The 24,890-nt window shown below is 51.5% G+C and overlaps 1 protein-coding gene across 1 annotated transcript in view; it reads left to right on the forward strand.

Moving 5' to 3' along the window:
- The window catches only part of MYO1F (myosin IF), a 39,746-nt gene extending 16,620 nt beyond the window's left edge, over nucleotides 1-23,126 (forward strand). Inside the window, exons 11-28 of the mRNA XM_085013022.1 lie at nucleotides 794-874; nucleotides 979-1,065; nucleotides 2,790-2,876; nucleotides 3,355-3,522; nucleotides 4,872-4,957; nucleotides 8,938-9,019; nucleotides 10,645-10,751; nucleotides 11,537-11,635; nucleotides 11,734-11,878; nucleotides 17,992-18,106; nucleotides 18,201-18,370; nucleotides 19,136-19,281; nucleotides 19,652-19,798; nucleotides 19,979-20,127; nucleotides 20,624-20,707; nucleotides 21,296-21,491; nucleotides 21,568-21,737; nucleotides 22,670-23,126. Of these exons, the coding sequence (XP_084869148.1) occupies nucleotides 794-874; nucleotides 979-1,065; nucleotides 2,790-2,876; nucleotides 3,355-3,522; nucleotides 4,872-4,957; nucleotides 8,938-9,019; nucleotides 10,645-10,751; nucleotides 11,537-11,635; nucleotides 11,734-11,878; nucleotides 17,992-18,106; nucleotides 18,201-18,370; nucleotides 19,136-19,281; nucleotides 19,652-19,798; nucleotides 19,979-20,127; nucleotides 20,624-20,707; nucleotides 21,296-21,491; nucleotides 21,568-21,737; nucleotides 22,670-22,746 (2,196 nt within the window). The 3' untranslated portion in view covers nucleotides 22,747-23,126. The remainder of the gene's footprint in view (nucleotides 1-793; nucleotides 875-978; nucleotides 1,066-2,789; nucleotides 2,877-3,354; nucleotides 3,523-4,871; nucleotides 4,958-8,937; nucleotides 9,020-10,644; nucleotides 10,752-11,536; nucleotides 11,636-11,733; nucleotides 11,879-17,991; nucleotides 18,107-18,200; nucleotides 18,371-19,135; nucleotides 19,282-19,651; nucleotides 19,799-19,978; nucleotides 20,128-20,623; nucleotides 20,708-21,295; nucleotides 21,492-21,567; nucleotides 21,738-22,669) is intronic.
- Nucleotides 23,127-24,890: the final 1,764 nt, after the last annotated feature.

Here is a 24,890-nt window from a genome sequence, read left to right on the forward strand (position 1 = left end):
AGAATAAATACAATTAAAAAGAATAAATAAAATTAAAAATAGTGAGAGTTCCCATTGTGGCTCAGCCAGTTAAGAGCCTGACTAGTATCCATGAGGATGCAGGTTTGATCCCTGGCCTCACCCAGTGGATTAAGGATCCAGCAATGTCATGAGCTATGGTGCAGATGAAAGATGCAGCTCAGATCTGGCTTTGTTGTGGCTGTGGTGTAGGCCGGCAGTTGCAGCTCTGATTTGACTCGTAGCCTGGGAACTTCCATGTGCTGCAGGTGTGACTGTAAAGAATAGTGATGGAGTTCCCTTGTGGCAGAGCAGGTTAAGGATCTGGTGTTGTCACTGCAGTGGCTCAGATTGCTGCTGTGGCATGGGTTCCATCCTGGGCGAGGAACTTCCACATGCCACAAAGGTGGCCAAAACCCCACCAAATAAAAAGAATAGTGATTACAGTAGCCAACATTCCATAGCACGTAATGTGTACCAGCTACAGTTCTGTTTTACATGCATCAATTTGTTTAATTCTTTTCAAAAAAAGACCTGTAAAAGAGTTGCTGTTGTTAATCCATGATGAGCAAATAGAGGTGCAAAGTGGTGAAGGGGCAGAGCCAGCTCCCAAAGCAGGAGCTCAGATGGTCTAACACCTCATAGGAATGACAGACAAGGGTGGGGTATGCACAGAGGTGGGGAAGGCAGGAGAGAAACCGGTGGGAGAGGTCACAGCCTAAAAACATGGCAAAGAGTATCTCAAGAGAGTAGCGGGCCAGTGCACCCACTTACCTAGTATCCCACTGCATTGCAGGCCATCAACCGTGCCATGCAGAAGCCCCAGGAGGAGTACAGCATCGGCGTGCTTGACATCTACGGCTTTGAGATCTTCCAGGTACAAGCCTGCTACCAGCCCATATGCATCCTGGGGTGGTGCAGTGACCCCAGAGCCAAGCATTTCAGCCCACTGAGGACAGCCCTCTGTTCTTCCTTTGGCAGAAAAATGGCTTTGAGCAGTTCTGCATCAACTTCGTCAACGAGAAGCTACAGCAGATCTTTATCGAACTCACCCTCAAGGCTGAACAGGTGGGCAGGGGCAACCAAGTGGCCAAGGTCAGGGGACACAGGGGTGGGGTAGGACCATGAAGGTCACCAAGCAACCAGGGCACACCCCAGCCTCACACTGGCATGGCACGACTCCCTGCTGATCTGTTCAAGTTCTACTGTGAGGTTTCCTTCAAAGAGGTTTTCTGCCTCTAGAGCTTTGACAAGGGCTGGGGAATAGCCTCTTTGTCCACACCTTCAACAATTATTTTTTGAGCACCTGCTGTGCACCAGGCATTATTTGCAGTAGTAAGGAAACAGGATGGACAAAAATCCCTGCTAGTTTTTTTTGGAGTTCCCTGGTGGCTCAGTGGGTTAAGGATCTGGCATTGTCACTGCTATGGCACAGGTTTGATTTCCGGCCCTGGAACTTGCATGCCACAGGATTCAGGGCAAATACCAGGAGATGACTGAGGAAATGAGAAAGGGATTTTTTTTTTTTTTTTTTTTGGTCTTGTTGCCTTTTCTGGGGCCGCTCCCACGGCATATGGAGGTTCCCAGGCTAGGGATCTAATCAGAGCTGTAGCCGCCGGCCTAAGCCAGAGCCACAGCAATGCCAGATCCGAGCCACGTCTGCAACCTACACCATAGCTCATGGCAACACGGGATCCTTAACCCACTGAGCAAGGCCAGGGATCAAACCCGCAACCTCATAGTTCCTAGTCGAATTCATTAACCACTGAGCCACGACAGGAACTCCGAGAAAGGGATTTTTAAAGAGCCAGGAGTTCCCACTGTGGTGCAGTGGGTTAAAACTCTGACAGCAGGAGCTCCCATTGTGGCTCAGCAATAACAAATCCGACACTTGAGGATACAGGTTCAATCCCTGGCCTTACTCATTGGTTAAGGATCCTGCTTTGTTGTGAGCTGTGGTGTAGGTCACAGACTCAGCTAGGATCCTGCATTCCTGTGGCTGTGGCATTCGACTCCTAGCCTGAGAACTTCCATATGCCTCAGGTGTGGCTCTAAAAAGAAAAAGAAAAAAAAAAAAAAGGAGTGCCCGTTGTGGCACAGCAGAAATGAATCTGACTAGGAACCATGAGGTTACGGGTTCGATCCCTGGCCTCGCTCAGTGGGTTAAGGATCCAGCGTTGCCGTGAGCTGTGGTGTAGGTCGCAGATGTGGCTCGGATCTGGCATGGCTGTGGCTGTGGTGTAGACTGGCGGCAACAGCTCTGATGAGACCCCTAGCCTGGGAACCTCCATATGCCGCAGATACACCCCTAAAAAGACCAAAAGACAAAAAAAAAAAAAAAAAAAAAAAAGAATCTGACTGCAGTGCTGCAGGGGTGCTGCAGGGGTGCAGGTTCAATACCCGGCCTGGTGCAGTGGGTTAAGGGTCCTACATTAGGTCACAGCTCTGGCTCAGATTCACCCCCTGGCTCGGGAACTTCCATAGGCCACAGGTGAGGACATTTGAAAAAAAAAAAAAGAAAAAAAGCCAGACTAGGATGTGTTCATGAGAAAGCAACACTTCAGCCAATTGGGGGGTCAATTCTAGGACCCCTGGGGGGACTTCCAACCTGCCCTGCATGGGGCAATGGGCTCTGTGACCAGAGACAATCCTAAGTGATGAGATGGGGGAACATTATATGGGAGGCAAACATCTGTCATACCTTCACTCACCCTCATGAAGCTGAAATTCTAGAAACACCGGCACTTTGCCTAGACACCCAGTCCTATCCCTGCCCCCTTGGTCACCCTCAGGAGGAGTATGTACAGGAGGGCATCCGCTGGACCCCCATCCAGTACTTCAACAACAAAATCGTCTGTGACCTCATCGAAAACAAGCTGGTGAGGACTGGGCCAGATTTAGGGGTTCTCACTAGGCCCTGAAGCTGGACCTAGGAGAGCTGGGAGAGCCCCGGGGGGTTCCAGCCCTTATAGGTCCTTCTCATCCAAGCTCCCTCTTGGACAAGATGGAGCCCCATTGACGATACCCATCAGCCACCTTACCCATTCACTCTGCCCACCTGCTCACCTTTTGTTTATTCACTCAACAAACATCCACCCTAGGCAGGCTGCTCAGGGGAGTGGGATCAAAGCTGACAGGTCGCCCAACATCTCAGTCTGGGGAAAGGAGAGAAGCATGGATCCCTTATGGAGTCTCCCACAGCATCCTGCAACAGCGAGCTTTCAGGGCAGGCCCTACACCTCTACCCCCCACTTTCCACCGTTTGTTCTTGTATTTGGAAACCCCAATGGGTGGGATGGGGGCAGGGCCCGGCAGGGGCCAGGCTGAACCCTGCCCCTCTCGGCCCTCGCCCCACAGAGTCCCCCTGGCATCATGAGCGTTCTGGACGACGTGTGCGCCACCATGCACGCCACGGGCGGCGGTGCCGACCAGACGCTGCTGCAGAAGCTGCAGGCAGCCGTGGGCACCCATGAGCACTTCAACAGCTGGAGCTCTGGCTTCGTCATCCACCACTACGCTGGCAAGGTGCGCTGTGCCCCCGACCCTGCAGACCCCAGGAGCTCTGGGCTGCAGCCTCCCCACCTCCCAACTGAAGGATTCCGCGAGACCCCCTAGGGCTGGAGAGCCCCACCAACTCCCTTCTCCAGCCCTGCCACGACTGGCCAGGAACACCAACCCCCTCCCACTGACCCCTAGGAACAGGCCTGGACTCTTTTCCACCCCCCAGCCCCCATGATGCTTCAGGCAGGGCTGCAAAATCCTCTAATCAAGCCCTTGGCTCTCTCAACTAACAGGGCAACCCCTCACCCCTTTAATGACACAAACTCCCTCCCATCAGCCTCCAACTGGGCAGCAGACCCTTCCCCAAGCCGCAGTCTGAGCTGAAAGTCCCACTATCCCCCAACCCAGGACACAGTCCCTCTCCTCCTGATCCCAGGCCCTTGCTGGGAGCCATCACCTCCACAATGGATGGGAGCCCCCTACAGAGACCCCTCCCAGGCTTTAGAAATCCACTGGCCTCTGACCCTGACCATGATCCTCCTCCCCAGTTTACGGGACTGCAGACTCTCTCTCTCTCTCTCTCTTATTTTTTTTTTTTGGCCATGCCTGTGGCATGTGGAAGTTCCCAGGTCCAGGGATCAAACCCGAGCCACAGCAACAACCCAAGCCACTGCAGCGACAACACCAGATCCTTAGATTGCTGCACCACAGAGGAGCTCCTGCAGTCTTCCCACTGACTTGGGCATGAGCAGCAAACAGCCCCAAGGGTCCCTACCAATCCCTAAAGTGGGCCAGAGCCCCCATGTTTCCTGAGCCAGGGAGTAGCCCCCATCCACTGGGACTGAGCAAAGCCCCCTACCTCAGATGGCAGACCCAGCCTACAAGCCTGGCTGAAACCTGACCCCCACTGCCACTCACCCCCATTCCCCACCCCACCCCAATCCCCAACCAGTGCTGTAACCCTCCTGACACAGCCTCCAGCTCCCAAATCACCCATAACACAGATACTGACCCTTTGAATCCACATCCAATGGCAGACCCCCTCCCAGGAACCCACCACCCAGATTGCAACCATTCACCCCCCAATTTGGGTGATAACTGCTACCTTCCCCTCCTCTGATCCAGCCTGTAGCCCCCTTCCCCTGTTCTGGACTGTAACCCCCACCTTCCCTCACCTCTGACCCAAACTGCAAACCTAACCCTCCAACCTCAACTTGAAGACCAGACCTCCAGGGCCCCCCAGGCGCAGGCTACCCCTGACCCCCTATTCTGAACTTAGACACAGCCCAGTCCTCTTATCTCAGAGCAGACCCCTTGACCCCTGGCCTCGCCCCTCACTCCCCCCCCATACCCCCCATGCCACCTTCCAATAGGTCTCGTATGATGTCAGCGGCTTCTGTGAAAGGAACCGAGATGTCCTCTTCTCCGACCTCATTGAGCTGATGCAGACCAGTGAGCAGTGAGTGGTCCCAGGCGTGGGGGTCTCCGGGCAACTCTCCATGGGGATGGGGGAGGCCCAGGAACCACCCCGTCTTCCTCAGTGTTCCCAACACACTATGGAATTTGTAGCGGTGGCTGTGTTTCTAGTGACTGGTTCTAATGAAACAGTAGCCTGAGGCGTTCTCATCAGGGCTTGGCGAGTTAAGAACCTGATATAGTGTCTATGAGGATGTAGGTTCAATCCCCACCCTCTAACCACATCCCCTGGTTAAGGATCTGATATTCTGCTGCATGGATATCAGATGCAGCTTGGATCCAGTGTTGCCATGGCTGTGGTATAGGTGGGTGGCTGCAGCTCCCATTCAACCCCTAGCCTGGGAATTTCCATATGCCAATGGTGCAGCCATAAATACAGAAACAAACAAACGGTAGCCTGAGGTCCACAGGGAGAAGTAAGGAGACCTCTAGGAGCAGTTCCTTCCAGCCCTTCCACTGCTCTTTCCCTGCTGCAAACTCAAGCATCCAAGCAGGTGCGGACAGCTTCCCTTTTACACAGTGAAAACCCATCACGCTGTGTATTTTTCTGTATTGATACATATGGATCCATCTCCCTGATCACAGCTGCATACCGGGTTACATCTTGTTATACTTCAAAATTTTAGTCAAGCGCCACTGTGTGGATGGAGGACCAAACAGGTCAGCGAACACAACTGCTCTCATTGAACTGAGAGCCAAGTGGGGAGATTGACATTGAACTAGGCGGGGGGAAAAAAGGCAGGTAGCATCTGGTGAAAGTTCTAAGACAGTGGTTCATAAAGTACTGAAAGTGTAGTTTCTAAACCAACAGCTTGAGGATCCTCTGAGCTAGTTACAAACCCAGAGGCTCTACTTTAGACTGACTGCATCAGAATCTTCATTTTAACGAGGTCCCAGGAACCGCATGTACTTTAGAGTTTGGAAACCATGGATTTAGATATTCCCTATCCACTAGAACTGAAGCCACACACGTTATTTTTAAATGGCCTGATTCAGGTGTAAGTTGCATATCATCAAATGCATCCACTTTAAGAAGCAGTTTTTAGTCAATGTACAGAACTGTCTACTCATGACTACAAGCCAGTTTGGAACATAAGCAGAACCCAAAAAGATCCCTCATTCCAATTTGCAGTCAATCCTCATTCCTACCACCTGTGTAATTTTTTGGGGTTGTTGTTGTATTCCAAAGATTTGACTATTTTGGAGTTCCTGTCGTGGCTCAGCGGAAATGAATCTGACTAGTATCCATGAGGACGCAGGTTCAATCCCTGGCCTCACTCAGTGGGTTAAGGATCCGGCACTGCCGTGAGCTGTGGTGTAGGTCGCAGACACGGCTTGGATCTGGCATTGCTGTTGCTGTTGTGTAGGCCAGCGGCTACAACTTCGATTCAACCCCTAGCCTGGGAGCCTTCATATACCAAGGGTATGGCCCTAAAAAGACAAAAGAAAAAAAGATTTGACTATTTTATTTTGTATAATTAAATTAAATTAGGTTCAGAGTTCCCTGGTGGCTCAGCGGGTAAAGGTTCCAGTGTTGTCACTGCTGTGGCTCTGGTTATGGTGGTGGCTCGGGTTTGATCCCTGGCCCAGAACTTCCACATGCCTCGGGGGCAATTAAAAAACAAACAAACAAACAAAATCTAGGGAGTGCTAGTTGTGGCACAGTGGAAATGAATCTGACTGGGAACCATGAGGTTGTGGGTTCAATCCCTGGCCTCGCTCATGTTGCCATGAGCTGTGGTGTAGGTCACAGACATAACTCAGATCTGGTGTTGCTGTGTCTGTGGCATAGGCTGGCAGCAGTAGCTCTGAGTGGACCTCTAGCCTGGGAACCTCTATGCCACATGTGTGGCCCTAAAAAGCAAAAAAAAAAAAAAAAGTAAAAAGGTGATGGAGTTCCTGCTGTGGTGCAACAGGATCAGTGGCATCACTGCGGCACCAGGACACAGGTTCTATCCCTGGCCCGGCACAGTGAGTTAAAAAGATCAGCCCTTGCCACAGCTTCAGGCTCGGATCCGATCCCTGTCCTGGGAACTTCCATATGCTGCAGGGCAGCCAAAAAAAAAAAAAAAAGTATAAAGATGAACAGGTGAAATTTTTTAAATATTGTCTTTAACTCAAGATACCAAAGTATCCTTCAACATGCACTTAATACTAAAACATTATGAATAAAATACTTGCATTTTCTTTTTCCAAACTGCCTATTCTTTGAAATCCAGTGCATTTTAACACTCACAGCACATTTCAGTTTGGACAGGCCACATTTCAAGGGCCTGAGGAACCACATGTGACCTGCGGCTGCCATATCTGAAAGCACAGAGTTAGAGCTGAGGTTCTCAAAATGGGGTCCATGGGTCAACAGCATCGGCAAGAGCAACTTGTTGGAAATTATTGGATTCCAGCCCAGACCTGTGAATGAGAATCTCCAGGGGTAAGGCCCAGCCACTCGTGTTTCATCAAGCTTTCCCAGTGATTCTGGTGCCCGTCGAAGTCTGAGAACCACTGGGACAAGTGCAGAGGAAAACTAAGTTGGTCTTGGGGTAGACAGAAGGGAGGGCACTCTGTTTTTTCTTTTTGATTTCTTTTAATTGTAATAAAATACACAATATAAAATTTAATTTTTTTTTTTTTTTTTTGCTTTTTATGGCCACACCCACAGCATAGGGAAGGTCCCAGGCTAGAGGTAGAATCAGAGCTACAGCTGCCGGCCTACACCACAGCCACAGCAATGCTGGATCCTTAACCCACTGAGCGAGGCCAGGGATCAAATTCACATCCTCATGGATCCTAATTGGGTTCCTTAACTGCTGAGCAATGAAGGGAGCCCCAAAATTTAATTTCTTCACCATGTTAAAGTATACAGTTCTGTGGCATTACATACATTCACCATGTTGTGTAATAATCACCACTATCTAGTTTCTGAACCTTTTCATCACCCTAAACACATACTCTGCATCTATTAGTCAGTCCACTCATTCTGTGTTACGGTGGTCATGGAAGATCTCATTGAGGAGAAGGAAGAGGGAGCCTTGAATGGACCAATGTTACCAAACCAAATTCTACTCACCCACAGCAGCAAAGCCAATCCCCTGACACTGGGCTGTGGTGGAGGAAAGTACATCATTTATTGCAGGTGCTGAGCAAGTAGAATAGGCAGCTCTTCTCAAAAGACCCAAACACTCTGATGGCTTTCAGGTTCTTTTTTTTTTTGGCCATGCCCACAGCATATGGAAGTTCCCAGGCCACGGATTGAATGCAAGTGGCACCTTCAATCTATGCTGAAGCAGCAAGATCCTTGTCTACATCTCTTTGCACACACACACAAGCCTGTGCATGTAGGATGGTTCCTCCAAGGCAACCTGCCTCTGTTGCCCAATATGATGCTCACTTAGTTCTATTTTACTTGCTTGGTCATGGAGGAAAAAGTAACAGTACAAATAAATCAAAGAACCAAAAGGATGAAACCAATCCTCCAGTTCTCACCTTCACACCCCCCAACATTCAGGGAGAACCATACTGTACAGTATGGGGTGTTTTGTTTTGTTTTGTTTTCTGTTTATTTGCTTATTTCTTTTTATGGCCACACCCAGGGCACACAGAAGTTCCAGGATAGGGGTTGAATCCGAGCTGCAGCTGCAGGCCTACACCACAGCCACAGCAACTCGGATCCAAGCCACATCTGGACCTACTCTGCAACTTGCGGCAACCCAGATCCTTAACCCACTGAGCAAGGCCAGAGATTGAACCAGAGTCCTCATGGATGCTAGTTGGGTTCTTAACCCACTGAGCAAGGCCAGAGATTGAACTGGAGTCCTCATGGATGCTAGTTGGGTTCTTAACCCACTGAGCCACAACAGGAACTCCATGCAGTGTGTTCTCTGGGTCCCAGGAACCTAGGCAGTCCCACCTGTGGGTGGGCGCCCAAGGTCCAGCTGCATCTCCAATCCCACCCCCCTTGCCCAGGGCCTTCCTCCGGATGCTCTTTCCTGAGAAGCTGGATGTAGAAAAGAAAGGCCGCCCCAGCACTGCCGGCTCCAAGATCAAGGTGGGCATCGGGAGGCCCAGGTCTGTTTCTCTCTTTCCAACATTCATCTCTCCCCCATCCCAGGCCTCTGCCACTCTCTCTGACATCCTTTGTCCAGTGGGACTTCATCCAGCTCTGGGGCTAGGAAGCTTGGACCAGCTTCCTTGTTGTCCTCCTAACTCCCTAAATCCAGAAGTGACCCATCATCTTAATGATGGTCATTTTGGTCATTTGTCCCTTTTTTCTTCATTATGGTCAAATATACATAACATTTGCTATTTTGACCATTTTTAAGTGTTCAGCTTAGCAACATTAAATACATTCATATTTGTACAACCATCCCCACCGTCCATCTCCCGAACTTTCTCATCTTCCCAAATTGAAACTCTGTCCCCATGAAACACTGACTCCCCAACCCCCTCTCTCAGTCCCTGGCCCCACTATCTACTGTCTGTGGATCTCTGTGGATCTGACTCCTCTAGGGACCAAAGAGCATGTATCCCTTTGTGACTGGTTTATTTCACTGAGCATAATATCTTCAAGGTTCAAGCATGTGTCAGAATTTCCTTCCTTTTTAAGGCTGAACCATATTCCATTTATGGATGTACTGCTTTTTCTTATCCATTCTTCCGTTGATGGACACTTGGGCTCTTTTCACCTTTTGGCTCTTGTGAATAGTGCTGCTATGAACATGAGTGTCCCATCCTAATAATACATTTTTTTCTTTTTTGGCTGCTCCTTGGTATATGGAGCAGATCCAAGCCATGGCTGTGACCTAAGCTGCAGCTTTGGCAACAATGGATCCTTAACCCATTGTGCTGGGCTGGGGATCAAACCTGCATCCCAGCGTTCCCAAGATGCCACCAATCCGATTGCACCACAGTGGGAACTCCTAATAATATTTTAATAACCACGTATTTGGCACTGATCAGTGCTGGCCGCAAACACAAGACACTTTAAAGACATGCGACTAGTCCCACCGGGCACATGGGAGGCCAAGGCTCAGAGAGGCGCAGTCACTGGCCTGCATCACACAGCAGAGCTGGTGATCCACACCTGGGTTTCTCCTGCCATTCCCCCAGTCCTTCCACCTGGAATGATTTCCTTCCTAGGCTTCCCCGAGGGACTAAACCGAACCCAAGGCTGGCCTTGTACTCTCCTTCCGGCACAGCAGGTCAAGGATCTGGCATTGTCATTGCATTGTCCCAGGTCACTGCCAAGATTCAGGTTCAGCCCCTGGCCTGGGAACTTCCACATGCTGGAACAAAGCAAAACAAACAAGGCTGGCCTCTCAGGCACACACATGCGAGTCTCTGCTTCCAAAGTACATGTGCCTCAAAAGACAGGCAGAAATGTTCTGGGCAATGTGTGCTCCTGTGGGCTCAGTTACTCTATCAACAAACACTTGCTGAGCACTTACTATGTGCTAGGGCTTAGTGATGAGTACAGCAGATGTACGAACTCCTGGTTTGAGGTTCAAGGGTTATACGTGGAACAAGGACACCTGAGCCCGTGGTCCATCAGCTGCTCCACCCCACACATCCACCTGGTGTGTCTGTGTCTCTTGGGAGTGTATGCAGGGAGGAAAGGATAGAGGGGCCAGAGGGTCCCATCTGTGCCCCACACCCCAACCTTCTCCTCCTTAGAAACAAGCCAATGACTTGGTGTCCACGCTGATGAAATGCACACCCCACTACATCCGCTGCATCAAACCCAACGAGACCAAGAGGCCCCGTGACTGGGAGGAGAACAGGTGACCCCCCCGCCCCAGCCCAGTCACCCAACTCACTGGCCTTGTCCACACTGCCTGTCTCCCAGACTGACCCTCCCTCTGTCACCCTCCCAAGGTCATGGGAGGCTAACCCAGGCTGACCCTAGGACCAGTGCAAAACCCCTCAGGGCTGCTGGAGTTACACCCAACACTGCCTAAGACCTCCAGGGAGGAACCCAGGCTGATTGCAGGATGCCCCAGGGACTAGCACAGTCCTCCTCATGCCCCAGGCCCCAGGCCCCACTCCTAGAAGCCACCTCAGAACTGACCTCTGAACAAAAGCAGACCCCCCCGCCCAGAACCCAGGCCTCCACACAAAAGTGACTCCCAGCTGGACCCCTGGGATCAGCACTGGACCCCTCCCTAGATCTCAGAACTCACCCCTTAAACTGCCCCCAGCACGGGGAGTTCCCGTTGTGGTTCAGAGGGTTATGAACCCAACTAGTATCCATGAGGAATGGGGTTTGATCCCTGGCCCCACTCAGTGGGTTAAGGATCCAGCATTGCCGTGGGCTGTGGTGTAGGTCGCAGATGAGGCTCGGATCCCACCTTGCTGTGGCTGTGGTGTAGGCCTCAACTGCAACTCGGATTCAACCCCTAGCCTGGAAACGTCCGTATGCTACGGGTGTGGCCCTAAAAAGAAGAAGAAGGAAAAAAAAAAAAAAAAAAAAAAAAACGCCTGTCCCCAGCAAGAATCCAGACCATCCCTCCCCGTGCTCAGGACCAGTGAGGCCCCCACCAGGGGACTCAGGCTGCCCTCCCTCCAGGGTCAAGCACCAGGTGGAGTACCTCGGCCTGAAGGAAAACATCAGGGTGCGCCGGGCAGGCTTCGCCTACCGCCGCCAGTTCTCCAAGTTCCTGCAGAGGTGAGCACCCCCCCGCCCCAAAAACCACACGCACCGGTCCCAACGGCCAGCCACAGGACTGGCTGCTCAACCTCCCGCTTCCCACCTTCCACCTTCAGGTATGCCATTCTGACCCCTGAGACGTGGCCGCGGTGGCGTGGGGACGAGCGTCAGGGGGTCCAGCACTTGCTGCGGGCTGTCAACATGGAGCCGGACCAGTACCAGATGGGGAGCACCAAGGTCTTCGTCAAGAACCCCGAGTCGGTAAGTGTGCATGAGAGGGACAGACAGACAGACACCGCCATCTCCTCCCATGGCCCTGCTCTTCCAGCCACTGTGTGATCGTGGGCACGTTTCCTCTCCCTTCCAAGCCTCAGTTTCTCTACTTGGAAAGAGGGGAGAGGAGTTCCCGTTGTGGTTCAGCGGGTTAAGAACCCGACTGGTATCCATGAGGATATGGGTCCGATCCCTGGCCTCTCTCAGTGGGTTAAGGATCCAGCGTGGCTGTGGCTGTGGCCGGCAGGTGCAGCTCCAATTCACCCCCTAGCCCAGGAACTTCCATGTGCCACAGATGTGGCCCTAAAAAGAAAAAAAGAAAGTGGGGAGAGTCATAGCCACCCTGCAGGATCGGGGTGAGGATTAGACAAAACAGGAAGTCTGAAGGACAGGTCAGAGTGGCAGTTTTCTTGTTCCAGGACCTGATCTGTTTGGGCCCCGATATATCAAAAACAAACCTCATTCCTTACATAGGAATAATCCCTCCAGTGCGCTGTCATCACTTTTAAGCCTTTTATACAAAGGCTGGAAGCACCACCACCTTTATGCTGCCTCTACTTCCAGGGGCAAAAGCAAACAAAGCAACAATGACAAATAAGCTGTAGGGATCTAATGTACAGGGCAGGAGTTCCTGCTGTGGCTCAGCGGTAACAAAACTGACTAGGATACATGAGGATGTGGGTTCGATCCCTGGCCTCACTCAGTGGGTTAAGGATCCAGCATTGTGGTGAGCTGTGGTGTAGCTCGCAGAAGCAGCTTAGATTTCTTGTTGCTGTGGCTGTGGTGTAGGCCAGCAGCTGTAGCTCCAATTCGACCCCTAGCCTGGGAAGCTCCATATGCCGCAAGCATGGGCCTACAAAAGCAAGAAAAAAAAAAACAGCAACAATGACAAAAATAACAAAACAAACAAACAAAAACAAGGCAAGCAGTCCCCTAAAGGCATGTCTGGCCACCTGCTTCAATGCAAAGATTAGAAAGCACACAGGAGGAGTTCCCGTCGTGGTGCAGTGGTTAACGAATCCGACTAGGAACCATGAGGTCGCCGGTTCGGTCCCTGCCCTTGCTCAGTGGGTTAACGATCCGGTGTTGCCGTGAGCTGTGGTGTAGGTTGCAGACGCGGCTCAGATCCCGCGTTGCTGTGGCTCTGGTGTAGGCCGGTGGCAATGGCTCCGATTCAACTCCTAGCCTGGGAACCTCCATATGCCGCAGGGGCGGCCCAAGAAATAGCAAAAAGACAAAAAAAGAAAGAAAGCACACAGGAGTTCCCTACTGGCTCCGTTACTGCATTGTTACTATTACTGGCTCTGTTCCTGGCATTGTTACTGCTGTGGCACAGGTTCAGTTCCCTGGCCTGAGAACTTCTGCATGCTCCAGGCATGGAAAGAAGAAAGAAAAGAGAGAATGAGAGGGAGGGAGGGAAGGAAGGAAGGAAGGAGGAGAGGGGAGTTCCCATCGTGGAACAGTGGTTAACGAATCTGACTAGGAACCATGAGGTTTCGGGTTCGATCCCTGGCCTTGCTCTGTGGGTTAAGGATCCGGCATTGCCGGGAGCTGTGGTGTAGGTTGCAGACGCAGCTTGGATCCTGCATTGCTGGTGGCTCTGGTATAGGCCAGCGGCTACAGCTCCGATTGGACCCCTAGCCTGGGAACCTCCATATGCCACGGGAATGGCTCAAGAAATGGCAGACAAAAAGACAAAAAAAAAAAAAAGAAAGAAAGAAAGAGAGAGAGAGGAAGTAAGGGAGGAAGAAGAGGGATGGAGGGAGAAAGAATGAAAGAAAGAAAGAAAAGCACCCAGGGATATGCCATCTCAATGAGCTGTGCTGGTTCACCAGACTCCCAAGCAAATCTTAGGTTCCCAGCTGGAACACCGGGGAAAGATGTGCTGGAGACATGGGCCAGGCCCAGTTAGGTAGCCCATCACCTGCATAATCATAGCACCTGCTCTGCAGCACCTCAGGGACTTTATGAAGATAATGGGGAGACTGGCCATGACTCCCTTGATGTTACTTAACTTACAAATAACTGTTCTCTCCCCAAAGCAAAAACATAACATGGTGGGATGGAGGCCCTAGAGATTTCTTAGCCACAAAAATAATCTCTATCTTGGAAGGTCTGGATTCTTCATTTCCCAAATGTGTCTGCATCCACCTCGGAGAAGTTTTCCCTATGGACACACTTTGCTCCAAGAAACAAAAACAGTCTAAAATGGCATTCAAAGTAGATATTGTTAGCAATAGAAACTTAGCACAAACCAAAACTGTCCAAGGTGAAACTGAGTCTGGAGCAGTTTAAGTGGTAACAGAGAGAAAGACAGACAAGGGGAAGGGGAAGAAAAAGAGAGGATAATGGAAAGGAGAGAGAGAAAGAGACTCCATCTTGCAGATTTACTGGCAGATTTGCAATATTTGACTCTGAAAGGAAAAGATAAAAATTGACACTGGAGTTCCCTGGTGGCTTAGTGGGTTAAGGAGCCGGTGTTTTCATTGCTGTGGCTCTGGTTACAGCTGTAGCATGGGTTCCACCCCTGGCCCTAGAATTTCCGCATGCCAAGGGCACAGCCCTCCCCACCAAAGAAAAAAAAAAAAGACACAAATAAAACAGAGAAAATAAAGCTAGCCCTGGCTACAACAATAGAAAGTAAAATCAAAATTTGACAAAAATTATGGTTCCCATTATGGCTCAGTTGTAACAAACCCAGCTGGTATCCATTAGGATTCGAGTTCCATCCCTGGCCTTGATCAGTGGCTGAAGGATCCGTGTTGCTGTGAGCTGTGGTATATGCCTCAGACAGGGCTCGGATCTGATATTGCTGTGGCTGTGGTGTAGGCCAGCAGCTACAGCTCTGATTTGACCTCTAGCCTGGGAACTTCCATATGCCACAGGTGCAGTCCTTAAAAAAAAAAAAAAAAAAAAAAAATTGACAAAAATTGCAGTCTGCACATTAAGGATCCAGTGTTGTTACTGCACTGGTGCAGGTTCAATCCCTGCCCTGAACTGTGGGCATGGCCAAAAAAACCCAAAAATACCCTGACTGTTTTACGCATGTGTTGGCTTTCATTTCCCATCATCTCAGGTGTATTAGTTTTCCAGGGTTGCTGGAGCAAAGTTCCACAAACTTACGGTGCTTAACCCAAGAAAAATTTATTTTCTCACGTTTCTGGAGGCTAGAAATCCCAAATCAATTCGTCAGCAGGGCCGTGCTCCCTCTGAAGGTGCCAGGGAAGAAATCCTTTGCCTCTCCCCAGCTTTGGTTGCCAGCCCACCTTGGCATTCCTTGGGGTATAGACGGGTCATCTCCATATCCTTCGTGTATAGTTTCTGGCACCACGTGGCCTTCTCCTGTGTGTGTCTGGGTCTGTGCTTCCCTCTTCTTCTAAGGACACCAGTCAGATGGGATTTAGGGCTCACCCTCCTCCAGTATAACCTCCACATTAACTCGATTACATCTGCAGAGACCCTCTGTCCACATAAGGTTACCTTCACAGGTTCCAGTCAAGTGGACATGAGTTTTGGGAGAATGCTATTCAACCCAGGACACCAGGCCAAGCTCAGGCTTGGGGCATATGTCATTCACCCTGAGCACAATCACCCATGCCCTTCACAGAATGAAGAAGATGCATTTAAAACTCTGGAGACAGGAAGACTCCTTTCTTGATTTGAAAACAGATCCTCTTCACTGGGCAGAAAAAGTAAGGGTGGAGGTCATTTGTCCTGGGTAACTAGTCCGCCCCCGGTTCTGCAGAGCTGGTGTTCCTTTACTCATAGCTGTCATTCCTACAGAATGAAAACCACAGAAACCATGAATGTGCCCTCCAGCTATCCTATATGAGGCATTACTTGAATATGCTTTGCACACAGACCCACAACCCACCGAGTACTGGTCTGAGAAACAAAAGAATATGGAAACACCACTCAGATACCCTGCAACCTGTGAACCTGCCCTGTTGTTTTTCCTTCCTGGTGAAAAGACTCCTCCCCTTCTATGAACTGTTATAAACACGCACAGTTTTAAAAGTTCTCCAAGATATGTCTTTTTTTTTTTTTGCTGCAGTATGCAGCAGCTCAATGCAGGATCTCAGTCCCCAGACCAGGGATTGAACTCCTGGGCCACAGCAGTGAAAGTGCTGAATCCTAACCACTAGACCACCAGGGATCTCCTCAAGATATAGATAGATAGATAGATAGATAGATAGATAGATAGATAGATAGATAGATAGATATATTAGATATATATATTTTTAAAGTGTGTTTGCTCCAAGTACCTACTACGGAATTCTTTTAGCCCTGGCAGCAGGGAAGCCTGAGGTTTCTGGAACACATCAGCCACCCTGGTCAGCAAAGCAGCAGCCAGGCTTTCAGCAATGATGTGCTATTTGTGTATTTGAGAGATCTCTCTATGCTGTGTTTTTTATTCCTTTTTATTTTTCTATTTATTTACTTCCTCTATTTTTCTAAATAAGGCCCAACTTTTTTTGTTTGTTTGTTTTTAGGGCCACACTTTCGGCATATAGAAATTTCCAGACTAGGAGTTGAATCAGAGCTGCATCTGCCAGCCTACCCCACAGCCACAGCCGCACAGGAACCAAGCCATGTCTGTGACCTATACCACAGCTCACAGCAACGCTGGATCCTTAACCCACTGAGCAAGGCCAGGCTGCAAACCCACATCCTCATGGATACTAGTTGGGTTCATTACTGCTGAGCCACAACGGGAACTCCTAAATAAAGCCCAACTTTAGCTTCAGTAATTTTCCCATCTTCGCTGATTGACAATGCTGTGCCTTTAGTGACTAAATTTCCATTTGAATTATGACATCTCCCAGCCATCTGTCCTAGTCCAATTGGTTGTTCCATTCTTTGACTAGTACCCCCTTGTTTTTATTACTGTAATTTGTTAATATTTTCATATCCAGTGGTTTCCTTTCCCTGATATAAAGTTTACTTCCAACTTTATTCCAGAAGACTTACTCTAATCTAGTTTATTCTCTAAGTCCCCTCTGGGTAGAGACTCTTAAAATTCAAAAATGGTGTAGCACAGCAGGTTAAGGATCTTGCCTTGTCACTGCAGGAACTAGGGTGACTGCTGTGGCATAGGTTCTATCCCTGGCCTGGGAACTTCTGCTTTTTGCAAAAGCTTCCTTCTGGAGCTCCTGCTGTGGCTTAGCAGGTTAAGAACCCAATTAGTATCCATGATGATTCGGGTTTGATCCCTGGCCTTGCTCAGTGGGTTAAGGATCCAGCATTGCCACAACCTGCGACATAGATCATAGATCTGGCATTGCTGTCACTGTGGTGTAGGCTGGCAGCTGCAGCTCTGATTCAACCCCTAGCCTGGGAACTTCTGTATGTCACAGGTGTGACCCTAAAGAAAAAAAAATAAAAAGTTTCCTTCCCAGGGCTGCCATGTGTGTCTGTGCAGGTTATATACTGCACAACCACATGGTGTCTGGTCCCATCACAGTCTTTTCCATCAGATTTTCATATCTACAGTACTCGGTTGGTGTTCCAAGATGCACACTGTTTGGGAGTTCCTGTCGTGGCTCAGCGGAAACAAATCCGACTAGGAACCATGAGGTTGCGGGTTTGATCCCTGGCCTCGCTCAGTGGGTTAAGGATCTGGTGTTGCTGTGGCTGTGGTGTAAGCTGGCAGCTGTAGCTCTGATTCGACCCCTAGCCTGGGAGCCTCCATATGCCATGGGTGCAGCTCTAAAAAGCAAAGAAAAAAAATGCACGTTGTTTGGCATTTCTCACATCTCTGAAACTGAAGTGTACCTCACAAGGATGGCATGCTATAGCTTAACCAGCGTGAGAAACCATGATGGTATAGCATTTTTGGCAAGACGACACAGCTAATAAGTGGCAGAGCTGGGATTTGAATCCAATAAGACAAACCCTACAGTTGTAATTTAACACAGAAGCTTGTGCTCTGTACTGGGAGGGACTCCTGGGTCCAGTCATTTGGAGGCAGACAAAAATTTTTGCCCACAGTGTATGGCAGGTGACTGTTGGCAACACGTGGGTGGGGTAGACTCAGGGGGAACTGGAGTCTGTGTCCCCTGGGGAGACACCAGGACCCATTGCTCCTCCCACTTGCCCAGCTCTTCCTTCTGGAGGAGATGAGAGAGCGAAAATTCGATGGCTTTGCCCGTACCATCCAGAAGGCCTGGCGGCGCCACGTGGCAGTCCGGAAGTACGAGGAGATGCGGGAGGAAGGTAAGAGGCTGCCGGTGGGAGGCTCAGGCTGAGGACAGGATGGGTGTGGCAGAGCCAGGCCATGACCTCTGCCCCCCACCCTGTGTCCCCGCAGCTTCCAACATTCTGCTGAACAAGAAGGAGCGTAGACGGAACAGCATCAATAGGAACTTCGTCGGGGACTACCTGGGGCTGGAGGAGCGGCCAGAGCTGCGTCAGTTCCTGGGCAAGAGGGAGCGTGTGGACTTCGCTGACTCGGTCAACAAATATGACCGTCGCTTCAAGGTAAGGCACTAGCAGGTGGCCACATCCGGGACCCTGGCACCCCCATACCGGAGCTACACCCTCACCTGACCCAGACACACCTGTATATTTTCAACTAATGTACATACAGCTATCCACCAACTATGCCCTTGAGGATTTCCCTGGTAGCCTAGCAGTTTAGGGTCCAGCATTGTCACTGCTGTGGCTGGGGTCACTGCTGTGGCACAGTTCAATCCCTGGCCCAGGAACTTCCACATGCCATGGGTATGGCCAAAAAAGCAAAATACGCCCCTGTCTAGCCCAGAAACACTTGTCTATCAGACACATCTTCACCTGGCCAGACACATCTCCAGAAGTACACACTCACCTTGTTCAGAAGCCCTTACCACATGGTCACTCTTACTTATTTAGGACATACCTATCCATCAAGTATACTTTCACCCAGTCTGGATAGACTTCTCAATTAGACACACTTGTACCTGGCTCAGATATACTCATGTGCAGGCTCACTCTCAGCTGGCCTGGGCACCCATATCCAGATAAGACATGTCACCTGTATCTGCTCACTGCTCAGACACCCCTTTCTAGCCAATATCACCTTACTTAACCTCCTAGTTCTTATATAAAGCAACCAATCATACACCTTTACGTGGAGGGACCCTAACCTGACCTGTCCTTCACCTGACCTGCCAGCACCACCCTTATGCCTGGGGTTGATCCCCTGGGGCCAGGCTGCCCATGCCCAGGGCTCCTGCCACCAGTCTCTCTGGTCCTATATCCTCATAGCCCATCAAGAGGGACTTGATCCTGACGCCCAAGTGCGTGTATGTGATCGGGCGGGAGAAGGTGAAGAAGGGACCTGAGAAGGGCCAGGTGCGTGAGGTTCTGAAGAAGAAGCTGGAGATCCAGGCACTGCGGGGAGTTTCCCTCAGGTCAGGCCCCCACTTGTCCCACAGTCACCCCTGTGAGCCCTTCTTCCTCAGCTACCCTCTCACTCGTTGCCCCATCTGTCACCCTGAACATCTTACCTGCTGCTATATCTGCAAACTTCTCTTGGCCCTACCTGTCACCTTCACCTGTTCCCGCACTCATGATATTTACTTGCCAACAGCACCTGTCCCCTCAGCTGATCCTTCTCTATTACCATCTTCCCCAGCTCCTTGCCACCCCTCCTCTTTCTCCCCACCCGTGTCACCCCTCACTTGCCCCATATGTGACTCTTCCCTCTTGCATCTCATATGTCAGTCCTTCTGCCAGCCTCACCTGTCACTTTCACCTGCCTTTCCTCCCGCCCCTCCCCAGTACGCGGCAGGACGACTTCTTCATCCTCCAAGAAGACGCAGCTGACAGCTTCCTGGAAAGCGTCTTCAAAACCGAGTTTGTCAGCCTCCTGTGCAAGCGCTTTGAGGAGGCGGTGCGGAGGCCCCTGCCCCTCACCTTCAGCGACACGTACGATCCCCACCTCCCGCACCATCCACGGGCTGGGCTTGGCACAGCAACCCCTCACAGACTGGCCGAAAGGCACCCGTGCTCCCCCTCCCACTCCAGCCTGGGTCTGACAAAGATGGGATGACGAGGTGACCCTGCCTAGGGGGTAGGGACCCCCACAGCTTCCTCCTCTCCTCACAGACTACAGTTCCGAGTGAAGAAGGAGGGCTGGGGCGGAGGTGGCACCCGCAGCGTCACTTTTTCCCGCGGTTCCGGCGACGTGGCGTTGCTCAAAGCTAGCGGCCGGGCCCTCACGGTCAGCGTGGGTGATGGACTGCCCAAAAGCTCCAGTGAGTCTGCGCAGCACCAAGGCCCTGTTCGGAAGGGACTGTCGGGCACCGCGGAGGGCGGGGCCATCAACAGGGACCAATCAAGGCCCTGGGGCGGAGCCTCTTCGATGAAGGCCGATGAGGGGAAGGTCTAGAGAGACCTAAGGAGAGGATGAGGCCATGAAAAGGGCAGGGCTAGCCGAGGTGACCAATGGGTGAGCAAGAAACATGGAGGGGTGGGCATAGCCATGGAGTCAACCCTTGAATCAGCTAATGATGGGGAGAGCCTTGGAGTGGGCAGGCCCAGGAGTCAGTGAAAGGTGGGTCCAGGAAGGGCGGGGCCAATTTTGGGGCAGAACCAGTGTTCAAGAAACTAAGGGCTCTCTCCAGGTGGGAGTTCCAGCGAGCGGGGCGGGGCAAGGGCGGAGCCACAGAGTGGACTGGACTTATGGGCGGGGCCAATAACCTAATATGGTCAACACTCAAATCCGTATATTCTTTCCCCTTTCCCTTTCAGAGCCTACACGGAAGGGAATGGCCCAGGGAAAACCTCGAAGGTTTGCCCAGGCCCCTACTCGAGCAGCTCCCGGGCCACCCAGAGGTGAAGAGACACCTCCCACTAAGTGTCTTCTTTGGCTCTTATGGGCTCCAAGGCCTAAGCCAGACCTGCTGTCAATGGGATCTAACAAGCAGAGTTGACCATTCTCCTCTTTTCTGTTCAGAACTCTCATAGCTCCTTATCTCCCACAGAATAATTCAGGCTAAGCTTAGTTTGATATTCAAAGCCCTTCAGAATCTAACCTCAGCTGACCTCTTCTCTCCTCCCATCTTACACTCCTGTCATGCAAGCTACAGCTTATTTTGCCAACTTACTAAATTTGTTCTTTCCTCCAGGCCTTTGCTTGGGTTGTTTCCTCTGCCTGTCTCCCAAATTCCTACTCCACTTGAACTCTTATTCATCCTCCAACAAAAGCCCTCCTACATAAAAGAGTGGAGGAAAAATCTTAACCCCTGCAGAGCCTACCTCTAGGCCCTCCTAGCCTCAGGGTCTCTCCCTCCAGGCCAGTTCTTACCATACTGGGTTGAGAGTAGCTGCTTCTTCCTTTAGACAGGGAACTTGGAGCTAAGTCCTCCTCAAATCCTCCTAGCATCACTCTGACGAATGCCTCCATCCTTGCTCTCACTCCAGGCCTGGATCGCAATGGCGTGCCTCCTTCTGCCAGAGGTAGCCACCTGCCCCTGGAGATCACATCCGCAGGGGGCTCCCAAAGACCACCACGGGGCCCTCCGTCTTCAGCCTTGGGGGCCAGCAGACGCCCACGGGCACGGCCCCCCTCGGAGCACAACACAGAATTCCTCAATGTGCCTGACCAGGGCGTGGCTGGGTAGGTGGTGTAGGAGGGCAGCCGCAGGAGATGGGGGAGTGTCTGGGGCTGTGACGAGTGCCCCCTGTGCCCACAGCATGCAGAGGAAACGCAGCGTGGGGCAGCGACCTGTGCCTGGTGTGGGCCGACCCAAGCCCCAGCCACGGGCACACGGCCCGAGATGTCGAGCACTGTACCAGTATGTGGGCCAAGATGTGGACGAGCTGAGCTTCAACGTGAACGAGGTCATCGAGATCCTCTTGGAAGGTGTGTGTGTGCAGGGCGAAAGGGGAGGGGATGGAGCCCTGACATGGCCAGGCAGCCCCCCATGACCACACACCCTTCCTGAGGAGAACAGAGGTGACCAGCTGGCTCCCAGCCCCTGCCAGAGATACCTGCTTCTGAGCTAGTGGCTGCATAGGCTAGAGGATCTCGGGTCAAAGCCACCTTGGGAGGAGTTCCCATCATGGTGCAGGGGAAGTGAATCTGACTAGGAACCATGAGGTTGCGGGTTCGATCCCTTGCCACGCTCAGTGGGTTAAGGATCCAGCATTACCATGAGCTGTGGTGAAGGTTGCAGACCTGGCTTAGATCTGGCATTGCTGTGGCTGTGGTTTAGGCTGGCAGCTGTAGCTCCAATTAGACCCCTAGCCTGGGAAACTCCATATGCTGTGGGTGGGGCCCTTAAAAGATAAAAAAAAAAAAAAAAAAGCCACCTTGGGAGCCTGGCCTCAGTGCATCACACTCAGTACCCCAGCTTCATTTTTCTCACCTGTCAAGCACATGCTAATAGCAGACACTACCTTGTGAGTTGGAAGTGGGCCATGTCTGGATGGCCCGAGGCACCTCCAACCTTACCCCTGGGCTGCCCCCGAGAGGAGCCTAGGACTCAGCAGCACCCTCTGGAGGTGGGTGGGGGAGCCCCATAGGGGGTCATTCCTGGGTCCACTGTTGGGATTAGGGGGAGGGACCAACAAGAGCAGTGGATGAGGAAAGAGCACAAGTGAACAGACTAGAAAATGACCGAGTGTGAGCCAGTGGCAAGGAAAATCCACGTGTTACTCCCTCCCTTCCGTCTGTCACCTCTTTTCAGCCTCTGCTTTATGCCAGGCCAGTGAAGACGCATAAGACAGACACAGAGCCATCAGGAAGGCTTTGTCCAGGGTGAGATGGGTCTCACACTCTCTTCTCCCCCACAGATTCCTCAGGCTGGTGGAAAGGGCGGCTGCACGGTCAGGAAGGCCTCTTCCCAGGAAACTATGTGGAGAAAATCTGAGTGGGGCAGGGGCCTGCCCTCCCACCTGCCTGCCTGCCCAGGAGCCAGGCCTTGCAATGCAGATCTCTCGTTCCCCTTGACTGCACTGGCCAGAAGGTCCAGTCCTGTGGCCTCCAGCCCAGCCTAGCCCAGGTGCTGGGTCTGGGGTCACCACTGCAGCCGCCCCCAGGCCCTGGCCTCCCCCACATCACACTGGTTTCCTCCTATGTCAAACAGGGCTAACAGCAGAACCTACCTCCCAGCCGCCTTGTCAGTAGGAAATGAATTGTGTCCCACAGGCCAAGTGCAGGGCATAGTCGGGGGAGGAGGGCTTGACAAGCATGACTTCCCTCCTTCCCTCATCACTGAGGCAATAAATGTTTGCTGAGTGAAAACATGAATTAACTTGAGTTCCCGTTGTCATACAGCGGAAATGAATCTGACTAGTATTCATGAGGACTCGGATTCGATCCCCAGCCTTGCTCAGTGGGTTGAGGATTTGGCGTTGCTGCGAGCTGTGCTGTAGGTCCTAGATGCAGCTCGGATCTGGTGTTGCTGCAGCTGTGATGTAGGCTGGCTGCTGCAGCTCAGATTCAGTTCCTAGCCTGGGGACTTCCATATGCCTTGGGTGAAGCCAAAGAAAAAAAGAAAACATGAATTAACTTACTGAGCACCAAAAACAAGGACTATGTTCCCATAACCTGTGAGGTAGCAAATGCTCCCATTTTACAGATGGAAAAATGGAGGCCAGGAGAGGTTTAGTCACTCACCCGAGATTCCACAGAGCCAAGTTATGAAATTGCTCCCTCCCCCCCAAAGCTTGAGTTTATCTCACTTGCCAGCTTCCAGAAGCTGAATGCCAGGTTTCTTGCAGAAAATTATCTGGTGTGTCCTGTCGGCTTTGAATCTGCCCCCTGCAAACTCAGCTGGGACCCAACTGGGCCTTGAGGATGGAGGCAGGTCCCACATGGCCCCCTGGATCCACCCTGAATCCCCTCTGGTCCCTACCCCATTGCTGTGTTTTCCTAGCCCTCACTCACCTGGGCTCAGGACTGGTTCTGACACTCCAAGACCTTGGCTTTCTGCACTTCTTGTCGTGGTGAAGGGGATCAGCTTGGCTACCAGTGCCCTCCAGCTGTCTCCTGATCCCCCCAGCTGTCTCCAAACCAGAGCTGGAATCTGAGCATTTCAAACCTCCCTGCAGGTGCAGCTGGAACCTTAGGTCTGAGCCTAAGGATCCTGACCCCTTCTGTGCTCAGCCCCACAAAGAGCAGCCACTCTGGGAGAGATGCAGCCAGATTGGTGGGGTCAGGACTGAGCCAGAAAAGGGATGGGCTGGAGCGGGGAGGAGGGGGGAATGCAGAGAGGTATGGGCATTGCTAGAGGAACCACGAAGGAGGAAAAGGGGCAGTCTCAGCAGATTTCAATGGCAAATACCACACACAGTAACCTACACTGTGATGGGAGGACTCCCACCCAACTGGAGGACAGAAGAAAAGGCATCAAAGAAAGACTAGTCAGCAGAGCCTTCTGCAGGACTTGTACCTTCCTGGGAAGCTGTGCATGGCTGGAAAAAAAGCCCCAGTTTTTACAACTAGGTCCCGAGAGCCGTTTTATTAGCCAACCATTATACAAAAGCATTTAACCATTCCCTTCTACGTCCCCGGTTCCCTCCGTATCTGATTTTTGCTCCTCCACTGCCCAGCCACCACTGTGTGTCTCTCTCTGCAAGACCCCTGTTGGAGGAGAGACTGCTGGAGAACTGCAGGAACCACAACTTCATCAGCTGAGGATTTCCTGATGCTGAAGAGGAATGAGGGCTTCTGTCTCCCTTCTCTGCCCTAGAACTCAACATGCTGGCTGCCCACCTCCTGGCACTTTAGGGTACAGCCTTGTGGCCCCACTGTGGGAGCAGGCACCCCATTTGCAGGAAGTAGGACCTTTCCGGCAACACAGATGGGGTGTGGTTTGGGCAGGGCACTGGGGATGGGAGTGGGTTTGATATCTTCTAACAGACAGCCTCTCACATCTAGGTTAGAGCATCTTCAGACTGCAAACCTCAGTCACCTTGCCCCCCACCCCCACTCAGCAACATCCTGTTTGCTCTTACAAAATTTCTAAAGTCCGGCCCCACCTCTCCCTTTCCTGGTTCCCTGTCCTTTCTG

This window comes from Sus scrofa, chromosome 2 (genome assembly GCF_054392235.1).
Source record: "Sus scrofa isolate SSC_HxYL_T2T_F1_AM1 chromosome 2, Sscrofa_HxYL_maternal_Yorkshire_Landrace_v2.0, whole genome shotgun sequence".
Classification (NCBI taxonomy): Eukaryota; Metazoa; Chordata; class Mammalia; order Artiodactyla; family Suidae; genus Sus; species Sus scrofa.